Genomic DNA, 24781 nt, shown 5'->3' on the forward strand with positions numbered 1-24781 from the left:
CAAGGGGCAAGTTGCAGACGAATAGATATATACCAGAAATGGCTTTTCAACCGCTTGGAACAGGACAAGGTGGGCTAAACAAAGAAGAAAGTGTCGGTTTTGTGAATATGAGTTTTTAAACGTGTATACATATAATGGCACAATGTGAACAGTACAGTACAGTCCTACAGTACATTGCCAAATACATCCTCTCTTCATCACATCGTCCGTCCAACAATAGACCTACTGAACGTGTACGTCGTACACGGCCCCGAAACCCCTACCAGGACTATAAAAATAATTGATGTCTTGAGAACAAAAAAAACGCTAATAAATTTTAAATTTTCTAAATCTACTTAAATGAATGAATTCTGCTATTTAAATTTACATACCTGATTGTAAATGCATAACCAACAAAACTACCCTGATCATAGTCATAGACCTAGAGACTAAACCACACTATGAAGTCTTAATACCATATAAGTGTTACATCTAATCTAAAGCAAACTGGGACAAACTAAAGAAATATCTAACAAAAACATCAGACGGCATCAGAAACCAAGGTCAGATTGGACAAGTGATTGGACATCTTTGAAATAAATTTAAGAAAGAGCTCAAAACCAACCAGGACAAACATATATTTGTACCATCAAAAATTATCCTGTCAGACAAAACCATGTCATGGATAAACTGCAATGTGTAATAAAGCTACAGCAGAAGGCATGGCTCTACAGACGACAAGCAAAAAGGTTAAATAAATGTAACAATCACTGTCAACATAAAAGAATGTAAATGCAAAATCAAGTAAGCAGTGTGGACATAGTGTTGTTACAATTTCTTGAGAAGTACTGTTATCAGATTCCCAAAGGTCACTAGTTTGCTCTTTCGACTGAGGCACTCATTGATTTGGAAAAGCCTAATGGCTGACTGGAAGCCATCTTCAATTAGACAGTTAAGCTCATAGTCACCTATTTAAGAGGACTTTTTTAATTCCATAGAATTAAGAGTGAAAACAGACGATAGAAGGGAATGGATAAAACTTTAAAAAAAAAAAAAAAAAAAAAAAAAAAAAAAAAATAAAGATCAAACAATGGTGGACACCAACATCCAGCTGTGATCTCTTGTTTATAGAGGGATAAGTCAAAAGGATAATTAATGTTTTTGTTAAATGTGTGATGAATTGTATGACTGGACTTATAATTGTAGAACATAAGAATAGGAAGATACTGGAACAGCTGGAGGAACAAAAGAAGAGACTGCGGATGCAAACTCATGGAGGAAGTGCTGGAGGAGTTGGTGTTAGTGGAGGCGGCAATGGAGCCTCCGGTGCTGCAAATGTCAGCAGTGGGTCAGTTTTGTCAATGTTACTAGCTCCTGTGTGTTGATTTAAACAATAGAAAGTGTGTTAGATTTTCATGACTAGCCCCTGTGTATTGGGTTATACAAAAGAAAGTGTGATCTACTTTTTGACTATGTGATCATTTTTTTTCCATTAGCATCTTTAAAATTCATGAAGTTCTGTCAAGATGAGGTCAATTATGAAGTTGACCCCACATATTACCCCACTATAATATGAAATAGTCTCTGTGCTGATCTTAATTTCTTGTTATTTCATAACAGGCTAACCACAAAGTATCTATACACAAGGCTAAGATATAGGTGATAGCCAGAAGTCCCTAATCTTTTCAGGTATATGTCAGATGTTTATGTAACGTTGTCAAACAGTGATGCCAATTTTGTTATTACAGTTCTACAAGCACGGTTTCTCAGCAAGCTTCACATTTATCAAATGTAAGTATACTCAGTCTCTGTATGTTGACAACAAACATCCCAAAGACCATGTATGTCGGGCGCAAGTCATTAAACATATTTATAACCATCAGAACAATGTCTTTAAAGGTCAACAATATGCATTGTATTGATGGTTACTTACTACATCAAATCACTGATTTCATAGGTAAACAGTATTAACATAGGTAAACAGTATTAACATGTACTGATGGTTACTTACTACATCAAAACACTGATTTCATAGGTAAACAGTATTAACATATACTGTACTGGTGACTATTTATTACATCAAAACACTGACTTCATAGGTAAACAGTATCAACATGTACTGTACTGATGGTTACTTACTACATCAAAACATTGACTTCATGGGTAAACAGTATTAACATATACTGTACTAGTGACTACTTATTACATCAAAACACTGACTTCATAGGTAAACAGTGTTAACATGTACTGTACTGATGGTTACTTACTACATCAAAACATTGACTTCATAGGTAAACAGTATTAACATGTACTGTACTGATGGTTACTTACTACATCAAAACACTGACTTCATAGGTAAACAGTAATAACATGTACTGTACTAATAATTACATCAGTTATTTTTAGCTCACTGGTCCGAAAGACTGGTGCGCTTATGCCATGGCGCAGCGTCTTATTGTCTTGCGTCCATCAACTTTTTGCTTTAATTACTACTAGTCCTGAAGGACTGAATAGATTTTGACCAAAATGGATCAGAAGACATGTAATGTAGAAAATTGACTGATGGTTTATGTAAGAAAGTCAAACCAATGGCCTTATCTCATCAGTCCTTAGATCAATTTTGATAAAACTGATATAACTTATTAAGATGACAGCTCAGGGAGATGCACTAATTTACCTTGGCTGATCCCCATGGGCTGTTGGGTGGGGCCAAAAATGGATCAAATTGACTGAAATTTTAAAAATCTTCTTCTCAAGACCCAGATAATGTAAAAACCAAATACTCTTCATGGATGGAAGTGTATTGCTGTGCTTTATAAATACTGTAAATTTCATGACCCCAGGGTCTCACATTTTTCCAAAGGGAGGAAGTAAAATTTACTTTATTTCATAAATGAAAATTACATTTTTGAACATAATTTATTAATTTCTTTCAGAAATAGTTCAAACTTGGTCAGAATTTATTTATTTTATTAGTATAAACTGACTATTTGATGAGATGAACATATTGAACTTGACTGACTCCCATGGGCTGATGACCGGGGCCAAAATTGAGTCAAATTGACTGAAGTTTCAAAGATATTCTACTGTTCTTGGATGGAAGATTCAAATCTTGAACTAAATTTCTTTTAATTGAAACTTTGTTTTAATCCTAAGCTTGGGACAACAGTTAATATATACACAATTTAAAAAATCATTTCTATGACATGTTATAAGAACTATTGTGACTTAGGTGAGTGTTAAGGCCCTTGGGCCTCTTATTGTCTTTTGTGTGATATGTGAGCAGTTGTACAATTGCCCAAGGATTTCATTGCAGATCAGCATGGTTATGGAGACACAGCAAATGACCCCAGCACAGAGAGCAGCATTACAGGTAGGAGTCTTATAGAATGAAATTTCTTAAAACACAATCAGTAGGAGATTTAAGTGCGACTTCAATAAACCCTCATCAGACAAATGACCAGCTTGAAATGTATTAGCACTGATGAGCAACATGAACAAGATGATAAGGCCAACTTTTTTGACTGTATTGTAATCATAAGTACATGTCTGAGGTAAAAAATAGTGTGACAAGATGGTAAATAGAAAAACAAAACACACAAGATGGTAACAATGTTCTGTAGTCGATTTGGCTAAACTTTAATACCCTTGGTCATTGATGTGTGAGAGTCTGTTTAGTACGTGCTCACTGTGGCAGATAGTGTTACATGAGAAAATAATCTACCCAGGTACTTCAATCTGATTCTGTAATCAATTTTCCTTTTCTTACCATATTTATCTGGGGAATAAGCATTTTCACAAAGGTTGAACTTTGAAATCATAAAGGTCACTAGACTTTAGGTCATGGTGAATCATTTCAATCATTCTTCGTCCATCTTGTATCATGCAAGGTGTGTCGTGCGCTCACTTTCACTTGTGAACATGAACAGATTTTGCTAAAATTTGCTTTGTAGCCCCATATAAATATGATATCAAATTATTTGACAATAGGACAGATTTAATTATATTTTACAGAGTTATGGCCCTTCATAGTTTTAATACCATTGGACCTTGTGAACACAATAATTTGAGTGAATATTAACAGATTTTGATCAAACTTGGTGTGAAGCTAGGCTAGCTAGGGTGGGGGTGGGTGAGGAGAGGGGGGATACCTGGGGCATGAGAGACTGTGCCCAATAGGGGAAATAGAGCAAGTTATTTAAAAGCCTTCTCCTTCAGTAGGAATGATTGGATTTTGCCCAAATTTGGTCTGAAGCATTCTTGTATGAAGGGGAATCAATTTTGTTTAAATGGAGGGTTGCAGTCCCTTGGGAGATTGAGGGGCACAGCCAAATGGGGGAAATGAGTAAATTTTTAAAAATTCTATTCCTCCTGTAGAAACGCTTGGATTTTGCCCGAATTTGTTCTGAAGTCATTTAATGAAATCCTTGTATTTTAATTTTATTTTACATACAGAATAAATGATATGTTTCAGCATGCCAATGCCAACTCTGTGGGCTACTTCATCACACAAGACTCCTCATTTGGGAATTTGATACTACCAGTGCTACCTCGCTTCAATGAAAAAACGTGACACGTGGATCAACAGAGCATCACAGATAGTCATCGTCATCGTCGTCGTCATTATCATTTATGTTTGAAACATGTAACAAAGCATTTATTTTGAATTTATTTTAAGGATGACTTTTATCATGAATGAAAAATACAATGAGATTGGAAGATCAAGAAGGAATGGACCGACAAAGCAAGAAGAGAAAAAGGACCAGTAAAACATGCTGAAATTTCATACCATATTTGATAAATATATCTATGGCAAAATTTTAATACTGTTTTAAATATTTGGTTGTAGAAACAAAAAGTGAAAGATAGTGGAAATGTATGTTGAACTTTGAAAGGTTTCATAAGGTATACTGAAATTCCAGATAATGAATATTATAACAAATATTAAGAGAAGGGAGGACTGATATGAAATCATATATTTTTGATGTGAGATATCTGCGATATACAGTCAGGAAGGATTTGTTTGTTTGCTGTAAAGTGAGATAAGGAAGGATGTGCTTGTTTGCTAGACAGTGAGATCAGGAAGGATGTGCTTGTTTGCTGGACAGTGAGACAAGGAAGGAATTATTTGTTTACTGGACAGTGAGATTGGAAAGGAATTATTTGTTTGCTGGACAGTGAGATCAGGAAGGATGTGCTTGTTTGCTAGACAGTGAGACAAGGAAGGATGTGCTTGTTTGCTGGACAGTGAGATCAGGAAGGATGTGCTTGTTTGCTAGACAGTGAGATCAGGAAGGATGTGCTTGTTTGCTGGACAGTGAGATCAGGAAGGATGTGCTTGTTTGCTGGACAGTGAGATCAGGAAGGATGTGCTTGTTTGCTGGACAGTGAGACAAGGAAGGAATTATTTGTTTATTAGACAGTGAGATTGGAAAGGATTTACCATAAATCAAATCTTCAAGATAATCAATGATTTATGCAGAACTTAAGTTGTCATGTCAACTGAATACCAAACTGTAAGTTGAGGAAGAATTATATTGATGCTAACAGTAAGACAAAGGACTAGCATGTAAACCTATATAAAATGGTCTGAATGGATTTATAAGATATGTTATATTAGGTACACATCTACTTCCTATAGTTCTTTGACCAGGTATGAAATCAAGAAGTAAACAAATGATGCCATTTCCTGTGTTTTGTAGTTGTTTTCTCCCTTGAGTTGGGAAAATGTAGTTAATCTTTTCTGCTGTTTTTTATTCAGTATTGTTAACTATACTTTTATGTTACATGTCACTAACTAGTCAAAGATAACAAAGTAGGTTTGTGTATTTGCATATGTTCATAATTATGTATGCAAGTATTTGAAATGGATGGAAATTTTGGCAAAGAACATGTTCTAGCAACTTAAAAATCCCCCTGGTTTTGATACATTTACTTATCTGTAGAACAGAAAAATTGGTAATAATTTTTAAAATGATAGTTCTATAGAGGGTTACAATGTGGAGGTCAGACTTATGAAGTACATTGTCCTGTTTGGGTTTACATATTAGGTTTGGTCACTTAAATTGATTTTATATCAATATGGAGGAATATCTCAATACAATTGTCCTTGTTGCCTTTCATCACTTACTTGCTTCAGTTAGGCATTAAACACATCACATCGTTTCAAAGAAAGAGATTCAATGAGCTTAAAATTACTCTCCTGTCCTCAAGCTTGCATGGAAGAATCAGTTTGTCAAGTAAATATCTTGAAACTTGAAAGGCTAATCCTCAACTATGCTTCTACAAAAAAATCAAGACCCAAGTTTTTCACAAATTTGACCCCTGTGACCTTGAAAGTGTCTCAAGGTTAATTATTTTAACAGACTTGATAGCCCTTCTTCCCAACATGCAACTGGACCATAATTGACACCTGAGCTTTTTGGTAATTGAGAAAAAGTAATTTAAAAATTTTAACATATTTTACCCCTGTGACCTTAAAAGATGGTCATTCATTTGAACAAATTGTTTTTTATGGCAGCATGCTACAGGGTCAAGATGGCAACTTGCTATCATGCATCGTTCGTCCATAATGCCCCAGTGGATATCAACCAAATTTGGTGTTAAACACCATTAAGAAAGGGGAATAATAATTTGAAGTTAATTTGCCAAATATCAGTACCCTGAGCATTTTCATTATTAAGAAGATAGTTTGAAGATTTTAACATATTTAACATATCAGGTCATCACTTTAAATAAATTGGTAATCCTTCACCCCAACATGCTACAGTCTTAAGATCGGTACACTGGGCATTTTCATTACTGAGAAGAAATTTAAAGACTTTTAACACCTTAAACCCTATGACCGTGAAAGTGGGTCAACGTCTTAATTAGAATGATGACTTACACGTGGCAGATTCTTTCTTAGAATGATGACTTACACGTGGTAGATTCTTTCTTAGAATGATGACTTACACGTGGTAGATTCTTTCTTAGAATGATGACTTACACGTGGTAGATTCTTTCTTAGAATGATGACTTACACGTGGTAGATTCTTACATAGAATGATGACTTACACGTGGTAGATTCTTACATAGAATGATGACTTACACGTGGTAGATTCTTTCTTAGAATGATGACTTACACGTGGTATTTAGAATGATGACTTACACGTGGTAGATTACACGTGGTAGATTCTTACATAGAATGATGACTTACACGTGGTAGTAGAATGATGACTTACACGTGGTAGATTCTTACATAGAATGATGACTTACACGTGGTAGGTTCTTACATAGAATGATGACTTACACGTGGTAGATTCTTACATAGAATGATGACTTACACGTGGTAGATTTAGAATGATGACTTACACGTGGAATAGAATGATGACTTACACGTGGTAGATTCTTTAGAATGATGACTTACAATGATGACTTACACGTGGTAGATTCTTACATAGAATGATGACTTACACGTGGTAGATTCTTACATAGAATGATGACTTACACGTGGTAGATTCTTACATAGAATGATGACTTACACGTGGTAGATTCTTTCTTAGAATGATGACTTACACGTGGTAGATTCTTTCTTAGAATGATGACTTACACGTGGTAGATTCTTTCTTAGAATGATGACTTACACGTGGTAGATTCTTACATAGAATGATGACTTACACGTGGTAGATTCTTACATAGAATGATGACTTACACGTGGTAGATTCTTACATAGAATGATGACTTACACGTGGTAGATTTGTATTTAGAATGATGACTTACACGTGGTAGATTCTTTCTTAGAATGATGACTTACACGTGGTAGATTCTTTCTTAGAATGATGACTTACACGTGGTAGATTTGTATTTAGAATGATGACTTACACGTGGTAGATTCTTACATAGAATGATGACTTACACGTGGTAGATTCTTACATAGAATGATGACTTACACGTGGTAGATTCTTTCTTAGAATGATGACTTACACGTGGTACATAGAATGATAGAATGATGACTTACACGTGGTAGATTTGTATGACTTACACGTGGTAGATTCTTACATAGAATGATGACTTACACGTGGTAGATTCTTACATAGAATGATGACTTACACGTGGTAGATTCTTACATAGAATGATGACTTACACGTGGTAGATTCTTACATAGAATGATGACTTACACGTGGTAGATTCTTTCTTAGAATGATGACTTACACGTGGTAGATTCTTACATAGAATGATGACTTACACGTGGTAGGTTCTTACATAGAATGATGACTTACACATGGTAGATTCTTACATAGAATGATGACTTACACGTGGTAGATTCTTACATAGAATGATGACTTACACGTGGTAGGTTCTTACATAGAATGATGACTTACACGTGGTAGATTCTTACATAGAATGATGACTTACACGTGGTAGATTCTTACATAGAATGATGACTTACACGTGGTAGGTAGAATGATGACTTACACGTGGTAGATTCTTTCATAGAATGATGACTTACACGTGGTAGATTCTTACATAGAATGATGACTTACACGTGGTAGATTCTTACATAGAATGATGACTTACACGTGGTAGATTCTTACATAGAATGATGACTTACACGTGGTAGGTTCTTACATAGAATGATGACTTACACGTGGTAGGTTCTTACATAGAATGATGACTTACACGTGGTAGATTTGTATTTAGAATGATGACTTACACGTGGTAGATTCTTACATAGAATGATGACTTACATGATTCTTACACATAGAATGATGACTTACACGTGTTCTTTTACATAGAATGATGACTTTGGTAGGTTCTTACATAGAATGATGACTTACACGTGGTAGATTCTTACACATAGAATGATGACTTACACGTGGTAGATTCTTTCTTAGAATGATGACTTACACGTGGTAGATTCTTACATAGAATGATGACTTACACGTGGTAGGTTCTTACATAGAATGATGACTTACAGTTGACTCTTTCTTAAATGTGTAAGCCCAGGTGAGGGGTCTGGGGGCCGCCTAGGCCTCCAGCGGGTCCAGAATAGGGCCCTGGTCGGGTGATCAGGGGGCGAAGCCCCCGACGGAAAAATAATTTCATGATTTCAAAGATGGTTTGAATCGTTTTCTGAGACAGTTTTTTTTATTATTTAACAACAAACGTCAACCACTGATTAAATAAAAGACTTTACTTTGTTTGAAAAACTTGCCGATCGACGTCTGTAATCCAGAAGCCTTCTTCATTTTGAAAATTTGCTCTTTAACAACATTATAATCGGAAACGTTGAAATGATAGTAAGAAGAACGGTATGACGTGTATAAAGTTCCGGAAAGCAATGCACTAGGCCTAATTATTCAACAATTTTCTATTTATATTTTTTGATTCATCGAAGATACTAGATATTTATTTTCAACCTAAGTTTTGTAATTTTGTCCAAAATACTCTATGCACGGATTTTTTTTATGTGTAAGCCCGTGCTTTTTTCTTTCTATGGAAGCTACGCCCCTGAAATAGAATATTTGCAGTGCTGTATACCAAGAGGATGTGTTCAGTCATAACTGACAAATTAAAAACTAATGGTTATTGAAAATTTTCGATTCCTTGTCACTGAACGCAAGGACTTTCAAAACAAAATAGACACTCACAAATATCAGACAGGTTCTCCTTAACAAATAGCTGGAAACTTTAATGAATAGTCGTAGTTTTGTTCAATCTATATTAGATCTGACAAAACTCCAAGCCACTGTGTGTTGTGAGGTAGAGAACTAGGAGCCAGCAGATATCTATATCCATACTGGTGAACGCCCCATCTATTTAGCATGCACATTACGCCTTGTTATCAACTCCACACATACAGGCCCTATAAGTCCAAACGGCACCATTGACAGCACGCAGTTTAATGTCTGTTAGTGATTGTCATGTGTCCATCACGATGGACAGTTCGGCGAGTCTGCACTTAAAATGTACACCCATCGGCGGACAGTGCACCTTGTACACAACATGTGTCCATTTATCATCTAGCTGTATTGACCGCTCTGTTGTGAATTGAAATGATTTGAATCGTTATACACAGTTCTGGTAAATTATATCATTTGTATAAAAAGTACACGAAAAAGGAATATCGCTAACACATGATTGTCGAAAACTACCAAACATTGATATGTCATGTTACAATTATCACGGACTCTAAGTCCATGGAAGTAGGATCGGAATTGACATGTGTTACTGTTTGACTCGATTTGGAAAACTACATCAAGAACATGTAAATGTCGTGTTTTCATTTAGTTGTGTTGTGTAGTAGTGATGAGGGAAACATTTTTATTTACAATATACCACGGACTTAGTCTGTCAATATACCTATATATTATCAGTGGCCCAAGGCTAACACGTTAGATACCCTTATACCTGTATGTATGTCAATTATTCTACACATATACAAACATGTTCGTGTCATTTACTATAAACAAACCCTTCTGGCAAGTTCTGTCAAATTCGTTAGACTTAATCCTTTCTCTCTCATTGATGAAGGTCGGATTGAATTACATCAGATATAACGTTAGATGGAATTGTTAATTCCTGGATATAAACGTCTTTACCTTGTAGTAGAAATAATGGACAGGGTAGGTTTCTCGGGTCTCGATAAACGTTCAATCAAAGGATATTTACGATCCTTAACGTGTATATAACTAGGACTAATGAGATTGAATTCATCACCAATAACACCTTATTATCGTTATCTTACTAGAGACGTAGACTAAACTGTTATATGTCCCTAGAAATACATTCCACTTCAAAACACGTTTCTCATATTTTTTCTTCATTAAAACCTGGATGTTAATGGTTTATCTCCATCAATTTATTAAACATCCGTATTGAAAAGGGACTTTGAGATGATGTTAAAACCTGGATGTTAATGGTTTATCTCCATCAATTTATTAAACAACCGTATTGAAAAGGGACTTTGAGATGATGTTAAAACCTGGATGTTAATGGTTTATCTCCATCAATTTATTAAACATCCGTATTGAAAAGGGACTTCGAGATGATATCATAAACGAAAAACGTCACTATGGAGGTGGCTAGCAAGGTACTCTCTACACCAGGTTAATGGTCGTTTCGGTAAAAACACCTATCATTGTCATTACTGCTAATTAATAAGTACCACATTTAGCCTAGTTGTTTACAAATTTGATCCAGGAAGCGAACATATCTGTGGAATACATCCGGATCGGGAGGGTGTGCTCCTACAGCACTGCTACCTGTGCTGGCTACATACTTATATATATATATATACATATGGCGTATATATATATATGACTGGGGGCGCTCTTGAGTGATGGATGTGCGCGACATGAAATCTTCGCCACTGCCTCCTGTCAAGAGTAATCCATCTCACGTCACTACGTCACGATAAACAGTCCCGCACCGTCTTTACTACCAATTCACTCTTAACGGAATTATTTGTGTGTCCTATACCAGGATTTATATACTTTTATCATTTATTCTTTTAACTCTTCTCCGTGGAAAACAGGTGAGTTTGATATGTTTGTATGTAAAAACAAGTCATGTGTTTATTTCCGACTTTGATACCAGATGGTGGGCCTGTATGTCCACCTGATGAAGTGATATACGTGGTCGGTCAGAGTTGGTAGGAAATAAGATTTATAATTAACATCACACTTGATCCTTTTGTAGTCCTGATGTAGTCATACTTATCCAAACTTTTTATTTAGGGAAAATTACCGTAACAAAATATAAAAATTATCCCGAAACAGATTTATTATTACCACCGAGTAAAGTGCAATATCTATGTATTGATGTAGACACATTCGGGAACAAAAGGTTCTCTGTCTATATATATATATATATATATATATATGGCTGTATTTATCTTCATGTACTTCGCTACTTCTGGAGTACAGTAAGAATACAAACGTCACAAAGTGAAAACTTTATATAAAGTATTTTGAAAATAATTTCTATGTGATTCCAGGTCTATTTTTGTTCTCTCACCTACAAAACATAAACCCAGTCTGACTGCTAGTGTGTGGGTACGAGTAAGTCCAGTGTGACTTCTAGTGTGTGGGTACTAGTAAGTCCAGTCTGACTACTAGTATGTGGGTACAAGTGTGTGGGTACGAGTAAGTCCAGTGTGACTTCTAGTGTGTGGGTACGAGTAAGTCCAGTCTGACTACTAGTGTGTGGGTACGAGTAAGTCCAGTCTGACTACTAGTGTGTGGGTACTAGTAAGTCCAGTCTGACTACTAGTATGTGGGTACAAGTGTGTGGGTACGAGTAAGTCCAGTGTGACTTCTAGTGTGTGGGTACGAGTAAGTCCAGTCTGACTACTAGTGTGTGGGTACTAGTAAGTCCAGTCTGACTACTAGTGTGTGGGTACTAGTAAGTCCAGTCTGACTACTAGTGTGTGGGTACTAGTAAGTCCAGTCTGACTACTAGTGTGTGGGTACTAGTAAGTCCAGTCTGACTACTAGTGTATGGGTACTAGTGTGTGGGTACGAGTAAGTCCAGTCTGACTACTAGTGTGTGGGTACTAGTAAGTCCAGTCTGACTACTAGTGTGTGGGTACTAGTGTATGGGTGCGAGTAAGTCCAGTTTGACTACTATTGTGTGGGTACGAGTAAGTCCAGTCTGACTACTAGTGTGTGGGTCCTAGTAAGTCCAGTCTGACTAGTAGTGTTTGGGTACTAGTGTGTGGGTACTAGTAAGTCTAGTCTGACTACTAGTGTGTGGGTACTAGTAAGTCCAGTCTGACTACTAGTGTTTTGGTACTAGTATGTGGGTACGAGTAAGTCCAGTCTGACTACTAGTGTGTGGGTACGAGTAAGTCCAGTCTGACTACTAGTGTGTGGGTACTAGTAAGTCCAGTCTGACTACTAGTGTTTGGGTACTAGTAAGTCCAGTCTGACTAGTAGTGTTTGGGTACTAGTGTGTGGGTACTAGAAAGTCCAGTCTGACTACTAGTGTGTGGGTACTAGTAAGTCCAGTCTGACTACTAGTGTTTGGGTACTAGTGTGTGGGTACTAGAAAGTCCAGTCTGACTACTAGTGTGTGGGTACTAGTAAGTCCAGTCTGACTACTAGTGTGTGGGTACTAGTAAGTCCAGTCTGACTACTAGTGTTTGGGTACTAGTGTGTGGGTACTAGAAAGTCCAGTCTGACTACTAGTGTGTGGGTACTAGTAAGTCCAGTCTGACTACTAGTGTTTTGGTACTAGTGTGTGGGTACGAGTAAGTCCAGTCTGACTAATAGTGTGTGGGTACTAGTAAGTCCAGTCTGACTACTGGTTTGTGGGTACTAGTGTGTGGGTACGAGTAAGTCCAGTCTGACTACTAGTGTGTGGGTACTAGTGTGTGGGCACGAGTAAGTCCAGTCTGACTACTAGTGTGTGGGTACTAGTAAGTCCAGTCTGACTACTAGTGTGTGGGTACTAGTAAGTCCAGTCTGACTACTGGTTTGTGGGTACTAGTGTGTGGGTACGAGTAAGTCCAGTCTGACTACTAGTGTGTGGGTACGAGTAAGTCCAGTCTGACTACTGGTGTGTGGGTACTAGTGTGTCGGTACGAGTAAGTCCAGTCTGACTACTAGTGTGTGGGTACTAGTAAGTCCAGTCTGACTACTAGTGTTTTGGTACTACTAATAGTGTGTGGGTACTAGTAAGTCCAGTCTGACTACTAGTGTATGGGTACTAGTGTGTGGGCACGAGTAAGTCCAGTCTGACTACTAGTGTGTGGGTACTAGTAAGTCCAGTCTGACTACTAGTGTGTGGGTACTAGTAAGTCCAGTCTGACTACTGGTTTGTGGGTAGTGTGTGGGTACTAGTGTGTAGTGTGTGGGTACTAGTGTGTGGGCACGAGTAAGTCCAGACTACTAGTGTGTGGGTACTAGTAAGTCCAGTCTGACTACTAGTGTGTGGGTACTAGTAAGTCCAGTCTGACTACTGGTGTGTGGGTACTAGTGTGTCGGTACGAGTAAGTCCAGTCTGACTACTAGTGTGTGGGTACTAGTAAGTCCAGTCTGACTACTGGTGTGTGGGTACTAGTGTGTGGGTACGAGTAAGTCCAGTCTGACTACTAGTGTGTGGGTACGAGTAAGTCCAGTCTGACTACGAGTGTTTGGATACGAAATGGAATGAACACAAGTGAACTCTCAATTATGAAACAAAAACTTGTAACTGGAATTGTTATACTACTTCTATGATTATTGCAAGCTAACAATTGATAAGTATTAACATAGAAGTATATTTGACAGTTTTATAGAAAAAAAATATAAGACGCCGGAAGATAAATAAAAAATAATGTGCCCGGTGAGCTTCGAACCTCCAGCTCGCGACCAGTGTTTATTCCTTGTTTAGCCACGGCACTGTGAAGTTATCGTCTGTTTGTTCCACAGTACAAGGAACAGTTAACCTATAAAAAATGCGAAAATCACTTGTTACTTAAGGACAAAGTAGTCGATAAATTTCTGGAGTAGCTTCTTCCTCAAATAAACCTTGTACAATTTAACCATGATATACTCAGGTCTGTTGTTATTTAGTCGCTACAATCATTAACAAATCGGGTTATAAAAAAAAAACTTAGGTAGTGTATGAACATATTCTTAGGAACTGAATTTTCAATCCTAATAAGTTATAAGGTGTTTTGATACGTTATTGAAGAAACATTGAATTCATAATTATTTTCCGTCAATAAGTATATATATGAAATAAGTGAAAGTGTGAACGAGCGTGAATTTACTAATAAGCACTGATATTGATGATTTAACACAATTACTGATCTACAATAATTATGTTTATGTATCCAACCAGTCCCATTAAATTATGTATGGCCTCTCTATTTTAAAGACATTTAATCTGTAACTCACACATTAAGTGAGGAGACAATCATGTATTAACATTAACCAACACAATGTCAGGTCTTCATTCATTCTCTCTTTCCGTACGTTTTCTTCCGATAATTGTACAGTATATTTTACTTTCATTTTCCATTAACATTGTACAAGCAATGGTCCACATGCTAACTATTGTTGTACCGGTTTGATTACCACGCCTCCGATATAATAAGACGTGTAGACCATACGACATATGACTCACACTTAAATAAGTTTTCAAATAAAATGAACTTCGTGTATATCTGTATAAAAAGATAAGTACACCTTACTTACTGTTAAGGGATTTAATGTAAACGCGTGACTTCTACCTCGTGTAGAAGGTGTCATTCGATTCTTTGTTATAAAAAGAAATGTAAGGTTTCTCGGACTGTTTCTGTTCTGTCGCCTATAAAACGTAATTTGTAACTGAGACTTTTATCCTATTTGTAAGATTTCCCGGACTGTTTCCGTTCTGCCTCCTATAAATGTAATTTGTAACTAGGACATTTATCCTATTTGTAAGGTTCCCCGGGCTGTTTCTGTTCTGTCGCCTATAAAACGTATTTTGTAACTGGGACTTTTATCCTATTTGTAAGGTTCCCCGGACTGTTTCTGTTCTGTCGCCTATAAAACGTATTTTGTAACTGGGACTTTTATCCTATTTGTAAGGTTCCCCTGACTGTTTCTGTTTGATTTGTAACTGGGACTTTTAACCTATGTGTATCGCTTGTAGTTGATTTGATTTGAATGAAGTACTACCACGAAGAACAGGTGTCTGTTTTCTGAATATTTTTCAACTTGACACTTGACATATGATTTGGAGTTTTGTATACGAAGACGTAACCTAACTATGTTACCTGAAAGTGAATAAGACGCACATTAATTGCGTGTCCACTTGATAACGGCCTTATTTGACATAAATTTCAGCGAGCAGACTTAGCCACACTGGGGAAAGCACTAGTTTTGTTTCGCATTCGCGGTGTGTTAATTTAGTTTTATCTTAAGTCGTGCTTTCCTGGTAGATCATCTATTTGTGGTCATTTAGGAACCAAGGATGTAAAAATGAATAGCTTTAGGATGAATACCGGCGACGTTTCTTGGGGTCTCTCTCCGTTATTTCGTCTCCTTGACAGTTTTAGTATGGTACTGTTATAGGCGGCCGTAGACCGCACGTGATCCTACCGATCCCAGCTTTCTTTACATACAATGTCGAGAATTCGAGATACGCCCCAGAATTAATGTTCTCTAATTGTCTTTGTTACAGTATTTATCTTGCAATGGATCATTTATGTATATAGATGTAACGAGATGCATTTGAAATGTCGTATTCCTTCAGTATCGTTCAAACATCGACTTCTTAACAATGTTAAGGACCTGTTTACCCTAATACAAGTGAAATCAGACAATCTAGCCGTCTTATCTATGTGAATTCTCTGTCCAATTAACTAATTACTGTCTAATTGTAGTGTGACCCCTAATGCCCTCTGATCGCCATGCTCGCCCGCACAAAAAATTCTTAAACGTCAACGACGGAACTCGCGGAAGTTTTAATATCTAGAGTTATTTCCCTTCTGAAAACCAAGGATTCTTATTGGTAGATTGTTTGTGACGCCAGTCGACACATATTCATTAGTAGTGTTTTTATGAAGGCCGTGTGCATTAAATGACTATATTTAATTACAAACACATGTCCAGCACATTTAAACGACTAAGGGATGGCGTTTGTCACCTGAGCCTTAAAGTAACCACATGATGTACAGTAAACATGATTCTAGAGACAAATGTAGTTTAGGCATACAGTCTGTGTGTAAATGAGCGGTAAGGAGATTTATTCTATGTCCTTTATGCTCTATTTGTTTACTGCACATCTGTCTCAGATATCTTTGTTTTCAGAAGCTTTACACATCTTTTTGTATATTAGAAGCTCGGATATGAGTTTTAAATGATAATGCCCCTTGAGAGCTGTTTATAATTGAAATAACATAAATTGTAAAATCATAAGAGACTTCCATTGTGAAAACACTAGTTAGTATCGGCTGGCGGATGTGCCAGAAACGACGTCACAGATTTAGGAAACTGGAAATCCCAAATGCGACCGAAAAAGACCGAAGCGTGGGATATAATCAAATTCACTGTAGCCGGAAGGGCTCGGCTGTAACCGCATCGAGATGGGGAAATCGATTCAGGGTACTACCAAGGTGATATATCAAAATGTCAAAATAAAGAGACATCGAAAATATCGTTGTCGCTGGCTTTTAATTAGCTGTAAATGTAGACAAGACGCTAACAACCTTGTCTACTAAGATCTGCCTCAAATTATTACATGAAGAGATTTTTTAGGCAGAAAATTAATGAGTGATAAGTGAACATGCAGACTAAGTCGTGATGAACATGCTTTTTCTATACTTTTTACGATGTCTATTTTAGCTGGCCATGTTTGCAGGTATACTGATTACCGGTACACATTACATAATAAAGAACTCATAAAGATGAAACTTCCGTTATAAAATGATCAAATGTTTGTCTATGATGAAAGAGATGCATCTTTCCCGTTCTCGCGGATTTAGATATAGATCTGCATCCAAATCAATGATGTTATTTTGCGTATTTTAAGCTTTTATGCAGATTTGGTATCTCTGCGGCCGAGAACAGCATTATTTTCTCTCCGAGTTTCTACAGTCCACTTAACAATATATCATTTACTCACAGAAACATTCCCTGCCATGATTGTGTTTGTGTTGGGTACGATAACAAGGATCGAAGCTTATACCATTTACTCACAGAAACATTCCCTGCCATGATTGTGTTTGTCTTGGGTACGATAACAAGGATCGAAGCTTATACCATTTACTCACAGAAACATTCCCTGCCATGATTGTGTTTGTCTTGGGTACGATAACAAGGATCGCAGCTCACTCCTAAAGAAATGATCTATGCAAAGCATTTTTGATGGAATATTTCATACAGCATTGGCCAGTGCGAAAAACAACACTGTGCATGTAATCCAGAAATTATAACAGGATAGCCCAGAATATGGTTTAGCGATAAACTTGACATCTAATGGGGACAGAAAATGGAGATTTATTGTCCTGTATGCATTGTGACAGGTGAATCGAACGCACCCGCCGGCCCCCTCTGTAATGGTTGAGTCTAATGGGAAAGCAGAGAGGCCACCATCACAAAAATACTAAGTGGATAAGTGGACTATTTATCAACTGTCAAGGTCAATGTCATTGCCAGCTCTACCAGAACAATGATAGGATCTATATATAGTTCTTTTTAGTCTGTAATATATCTCATTCATGCTTAATAAATGCCCCATAGATAGAGCTACGAATCAAAATTAATTATTTTTACTTTTTATTTAAGATCATTTGGTCGACATGTTTGTGTAACCTCCAAGTATACCATTTACTCGGTAATTAGCTACATGTAAATATAATGACAATGTTCACACGTAAAGACCGGCGTTCTCCAAATACCCAAGTGAACTATTATCGCTGATCTTTGCATGGTGATTTTTGATTCATTTATTGTTAATTAAGAATAGAAAATATACATCAATATTCCGGTATAGCTAAGCAATAAAGGAAACATCGGCTTTATCTCATCATTATTCCGGTATAGCTAAGGAAACATCGGTCTCATCTCAACATTATTCCGGTATAGCTAAGCAATAAAGGAAACATCGGCTTTATCTCATCACTATTCCGGTATAGCTAAGCAATAAAGGAAACATCGGCTTTATCTCATCATCATTCCGGTATAGCTAAGGAAACATCGGTCTCATCTCATCATTATTCCGTTATAGCTAAGGAAACATCGGCTTTATCTCATCACTTTTCCGGTATAGCTAAGCAATAAAGGAAACATCGGCTTTATCTCATCATTATTCCGGTATAGCTAAGGAAACATCGGTCTCATCTCATCATTATTCCGGTATAGCTAAGGAAACATCGGTCTCATCTCATCACTATTCCGGTATAGCTAAGGAAACATCGGCTTTATCTCATCATTATTCCGGTATAGCTAAGCAATAAAGGAAACATCGGCTTTATCTCATCATTATTCCGGTAAAGCTAAGGAAACATCGGTCTCATCTCATCATTATTCCGGTATAGCTAAGCAATAAAGGAAACATCGGCTTTATCTCATCATCATTCCGGTATAGCTAAGGAAACATCGGTCTCATCTCATCATTATTCCGTTATAGCTAAGGAAACATCGGCTTTATCTCATCACTATTCCGGTATAGCTAAGCAATAAAGGAAACATCGGCTTTATCTCAACATTATTCCGGTATAGCTAAGGAAACATCGGTCTCATCTCATCATTATTCCGGTATAGCTAAGGAAACATCGGTCACATCTCATCACTATTCCGGTATAGCTAAGCAATAAAGAAACATCGGCTTTATCTCATCATTATTCCGGTATAGCTAAGCAATAAAGGAAACATCGGCTTTATCTCATCATTATTCCGGTATAGCTAAGGAAACATCGGTCTCATCTCAACATTATTCCGGTATAGCTAAGCAATAAAGGAAACATCGGCTTTATCTCATCATTATTCCGGTATAGCTAAGCAATAAAGGAAACATCGGCTTTATCTCATCATCATTCCGGTATAGCTAAGGAAACATCGGTCTCATCTCATCATTATTCCGTTATAGCTAAGGAAACATCGGCTTTATCTCATCACTATTCCGGTATAGCTAAGCAATAAAGGAAACATCGGCTTTATCTCATCATTATTCCGGTATAGCTAAGGAAACATCGGTCTCATCTCATCATTATTCCGGTATAGCTAAGGAAACATCGGCTTTATCTCATCACTATTCCGGTATAGCTAAGGAAACATCGGTCTCATCTCATCATTATTCCGGTATAGCTAAGCAATAAAGGAAACATCGGCTTTATCTCATCATTATTCCGGTATAGCTAAGGAAACATCGGCTTTATCTCATCATTATTCCGGTATAGCTAAGGAAACATCGGTCTCATCTCATCACTATTCCGGTATAGCTAAGGAAACATCGGTCTCATCTCATCATTATTCCGGTATAGCTAAGCAATAAAGGAAACATCGGCTTTATCTCATCATTATTCCGGTATAGCTAAGGAAACATCGGCTTTATCTCATCATTATTCCGGTATAGCTAAGGAAACATCGGTCTCATCTCATCATTATTCCGTTATAGCTAAGGAAACATCGGCTTTATCTCATCACTATTCCGGTATAGCTAAGCAATAAAGGAAACATCGGCTTTATCTCATCATCATTCCGGTATAGCTAAGGAAACATCGGTCTCATCTCATCATTATTCCGTTATAGCTAAGGAAACATCGGCTTTATCTCATCACTATTCCGGTATAGCTAAGCAATAAAGGAAACATCGGCTTTATCTCATCATTATTCCGGTATAGCTAAGGAAACATCGGTCTCATCTCATCATTATTCCGGTATAGCAATAAAGGAAACATCGGCTTCATCTCATCACTATTCCGGTATAGCTAAGGAAACATCGGTCTCATCTCATCATTATTCCGGTATAGCTAAGCAATAAAGGAAACATCGGCTTTATCTCATCATTATTCCGGTATAGCTAAGGAAACATCGGCTTTATCTCATCATTATTCCGGTATAGCTAAGCAATAAAGGAAACATCGGCTTTATCTCATCACTATTCCGGTATAGCTAAGGAAACATCGGCTTTATCTCATCATTATTCCGGTATAGCTAAGCAATAAAGGAAACATCGGCTTTATCTCATCATTATTCCGGTATAGCTAAGCAATAAAGGAAACATCGGCTTTATCTCATCATTATTCCGGTATAGCTAAGGAAACATCGGTCTCATCTCATCATTATTCCGGTATAGCTAAGGAAACATCGGTCACATCTCATCACTATTCCGTTATACCTAAGGAAACATCGGCTTTATCTCATCACTATTCCGGTATAGCTAAGCAATGAAGGAAACATCGGCTTTATCTCAACATTATTCCGGTATAGCTAAGGAAACATCGGTCTCATCTCATCATTATTCCGGTATAGCTAAGGAAACATCGGTCTCATCTCATCACTATTCCGGTATAGCTAAGCAATAAAGAAACATCGGCTTTATCTCATCATTATTCCGGTATAGCTAAGCAATGAAGGAAACAACGGATTTATCTAGTCTGGAATATAATTATAACGACTTAGAGTAAGGATTTCGGAGGAAGTGTATTCAGCGTTCGTCTGTGTAGAACTCGGATGTGTCTTCTGTTTGTATATGGATCTCAGTTATGGTGTTGATGTGTCTTCTGTTTGTGTTGGGATCTGTGTTCTGGTGTTGATGTGTCTTCTGTTTGTATACGGATCTCAGTTATGGTGTTGATGTGTCTTCTGTTTGTGTTGGGATCTGTGTTCTGGTGTTGATGTGTCTTCTGTTTGTAGAAATCTCAATTATGGTGTTGATGTGTCTTCTGTTTGTGTAGAAATCTCAGTTATGGTGTTGCTGTGTCTTCTGTTTGTAGAAATCTCAATTATGGTGTTGATGTGTCTTCTGTTTGTGTAGAAATCTCAGTTATGGTGTTGATGTGTCTTCTGTTTGTGTAGGGATCTGTGTTATGGTGTGGATGTGTCTTTTGTTTGTGTAGGGATCTGTGTTATGGTGTCGATGTGTCTTTTGTTTGTGTAGGGATTTGTGTTATGGTGTTGACGTGTCTTCTGTTTGTGTAGGGATCTGTGTTATGGTGTTGACGTGTCTTCTGTTCTGATACATAAGTTAGCCATGTCATCTTTTAGGTGACAATGACACATAATTTCAGAGAGGAGCATTAACATTTATATGAAATATAATGATACATCACGATATAGAAAAACACAAGTCACATCAGACCCCCACCTTACCCACACACCCCGACAAAACATCAGCATGATAGCGTCGACATTCCCGCCCGAATAATCCTTAAGAGTAACATATGCAATTTTCTGCAAAATCTTGAACTCACCATCTATTCGAAAGGTACAAACACCTTCACGAGTTAGGTAACACTGATTAATGTTGATGTTAATATTACAACTGAGAAAAAGAATTATTAATTTTCCGCTGTTTTTCTCGCTTTCCATTTTGATCCTTATTTATATAATAAATATCAAAATACTAGAAGTGATTTTCAACGGAGGCGACATTTCAACTGAAATTGAAAATATTAACAGGCTGTGTCCTCTCCGTTGACACTTGATTTTATCTACGCACAAATAGCAATATAAATATTGGCATAAAACAATTAAAATAAATACTAATGTACTTTTATTAGAGAATACACTTTGTGATGTGTGTTGTACCTGTGTGTTGTACCTGTATGTTGAGATGGTCTTGTTTATGGGGACCTCGGGGCTGATTGGCAATAATGGCCTGACCTGTAAACCTGCATGTCTCTGACACTGTCCCCAGTAGCAATGGTATAACATGCTTGTCGGTATACATAAAAGTGTAATTTCCGGAAATTGTAAAATGGTAAAAGTGCTTTCATCTCATACGCTTTATAGAAGATCATGACGGCTTTACGTCACTGAACTCTCTTTTATCTGCCTGGACTGCTAATTTTTATCATTTTTTTATTTGGAGAGAGAGAAAGTGCGGGAGAGATAGACAGAGCGAGGTGGAGAGAGACAGACAGAGAGCGAGAGAAAGACACAGAGAGAGGAGGAGAGAAAGAGAGAGAGAGAGTGGGGGGGGGGGGGGAGAGAGTCCGTAGTTATGGGGGACATTATTTTTCCATTTATTACCCACGTTGTGGGAAAGGTACGCTTACTATTGTGGGGAGTTTGGCATGTCCCCACAATTAATTGGCCTCTTAAATTGCATTGAAATTGCGCGAAATGTCAAGAAAAATAATTATTTCAAATGTCCCCATAACGTTTTTACTACCTCAATAGTGCTCAGGTGTGCATGAATATTTCCCTTCCTTGTAACTGTACCAGGACATTATTTCTAATTTATGTCAGGACATCGCTTTGATGTCCCCGCACCTACATAGATAAACATGTGCCTACAAAGATTGTCTACGAAATTAAAACCTGACGCAAATTTATTCAATATTCAGGAGAGATTAAGTTGGGTTAAGGAACAGTATACACTTACCATTACCATATCTATGACATTACTATAGGAGATGGATGCCCTCAGAATGTCTTTGTGAAACCCATATCCTCACAGTGAAAACTAGACGACAAAGAGACAGCGTTTAAACTGAGGACAGGTTATGTACAGTAATTTCATATAAAACATCACTATTCCGTTTGTTGAATGTGATATGGCGAGAAAGATCATGTGATCAGATACAAAACAAACAGTTCAGAGATTGTAATGGTTGATCGTTTTTCAAAGCATTCGTTTCAAATCACAATGATTAGTTTAAACTTACTGTATTGCTATGAAGAAAAAGGATTGAGCACAAATTACAACAATATTATTAACGACCATTCCTTTAGAACAAAAACAATTGCCTCAAAATAATCATGTACATATCATTTTTAATTCAGAGATTTACTCGAATTTCATGGCTAAATAAATAAATACATTCTGACAAAACACATCTTAACTATACACTATATTACACATTTAACCGCACCAACCGAATCATGTTATCACACAACACAAGCATGCTCGCAAGCCATGAAAATTCGCACACAAATTAAACTAATTGGAAAGAAATAATTATGCGATTTCATAGAGAAACATAAGAACGTAGAAAGTGACGTATCTAAAACCGGCGAGTACTCAGTCACAATGATGATGTGTTGACAAGTTAAATTCAGTCTACATTGGTATTCCTAAGTATATATAGCTCCTAGGTAGAAGTCCTAATGTGTAAACTGAAAAAGTCCAAAATGGACACGACACAGTTCTGATCGGGAATCCGATGTAGCCTAGACAATAGATGACGTAATGACCTCGGGTAGACATGTAGATAGATATGTAACAAAACATACTAGGAGAGTCCGTGTGTCACTCTGAAAACAAATACTCGAGGATATTAATACATTGATGTGTTATTAATCAAAGCAATTATAACAGTTATAGAGACAATTGAACATAAATTAACGATCAAGTAGAAAAGATTAAAAATATGATTTTTTTTTCAGTTATATCAACATAGATTTAGTATTTTAGAATGGAGATTTAGGGAACTCAGAATATTTGTTACAGTAGCATCGACTTCTCTATATTTCTAACGAACTAGTGATGCCGAAATATTGACAAAAACCATTCCTTTTATACATAAAACCGTCCACACAATGTAGTTTTTATATGTACTAACTCTCTCGTTTATATATAGATAGTGAAGAAGAATATTTCGTTTTATTTGGTCGCCAGCCTAGACATTTAAAGATTGCACATTAACATTTTGTGATCTTCGTTCATTTTCATCTGATATATTAATGGGAAATAAATGTATACATATCGCATTTCATCGCAAGATTGATCAGGTTAGAGACCATGCCTCACCCTGACTGCAAACCAAATTAAACATCGTAAATATATCTCTCCAGATAGGATAATCTCTACTCTATATCTGGATAAAAAAAATCTCCGTAACCACCAGAATAATACATCCTCCCCTCAACAGACCCTTCCTCCATCAGGACCCCTTCCCAAACATGCCCCTTTCCTGTATCAGGACACCCTTCAACTCCAGCAGACCCCTACCCCAACACAACTCCTGAAGTTATTGGTAAAGAAAGGACAACCATTAAACTATCTGTCTTGATATTTAATGTCGTTAATTACTTATATTGATTATTCGAATAAATTAGATAACTAATCAGAGGCAAAAAACGGAAACGAATCTGTTGTATTTGCTGCACTGTTGAATTGATAGGAAGTAAGATTACTATTGTATCGAGACAAGTGATGCTATAATGACGAGGACTAA

At 36.9% G+C, this 24781-nt stretch overlaps 1 protein-coding gene across 1 annotated transcript; it reads left to right on the plus strand.

The window, feature by feature from the left end:
* Positions 1-10: 10 nt before the first annotated feature.
* Positions 11-5657, plus strand: LOC132560357 (SOSS complex subunit C-like). The gene is made up of 5 exons (XM_060225028.1): positions 11-69; positions 1186-1327; positions 1728-1770; positions 3296-3352; positions 4454-5657. Exons 1-5 carry the CDS (start codon positions 39-41, stop codon positions 4550-4552), a joined length of 372 nt encoding a protein of 123 aa, XP_060081011.1. The 5' UTR covers positions 11-38; the 3' UTR covers positions 4553-5657.
* Positions 5658-24781: the final 19124 nt, after the last annotated feature.

The sequence above is a fragment of the Ylistrum balloti genome, unplaced genomic scaffold, assembly GCF_031769215.1.
Source record: "Ylistrum balloti isolate Yb309-2 unplaced genomic scaffold, AGI_CSIRO_Ybal_v1 Utg371052, whole genome shotgun sequence".
Taxonomy (NCBI): domain Eukaryota; kingdom Metazoa; phylum Mollusca; class Bivalvia; order Pectinida; family Pectinidae; genus Ylistrum; species Ylistrum balloti.

What these genes read in the sequence shown, in the direction of transcription:
- LOC132560357 (XM_060225028.1), top strand. Translation starts at nt 39, where the DNA reads ATGGCTTTTCAACCGCTTGGAACAGGACAAG. An exon ending in ACCGCTTGGAACAGGACAAG is followed by an intron (nt 70 to 1,185) that starts GTGGGCTAAACA and finishes TTATAATTGTAG; the next exon opens with AACATAAGAATAGGAAGATA. An exon ending in GCTGCAAATGTCAGCAGTGG is followed by an intron (nt 1,328 to 1,727) that starts GTCAGTTTTGTC and finishes TTGTTATTACAG; the next exon opens with TTCTACAAGCACGGTTTCTC.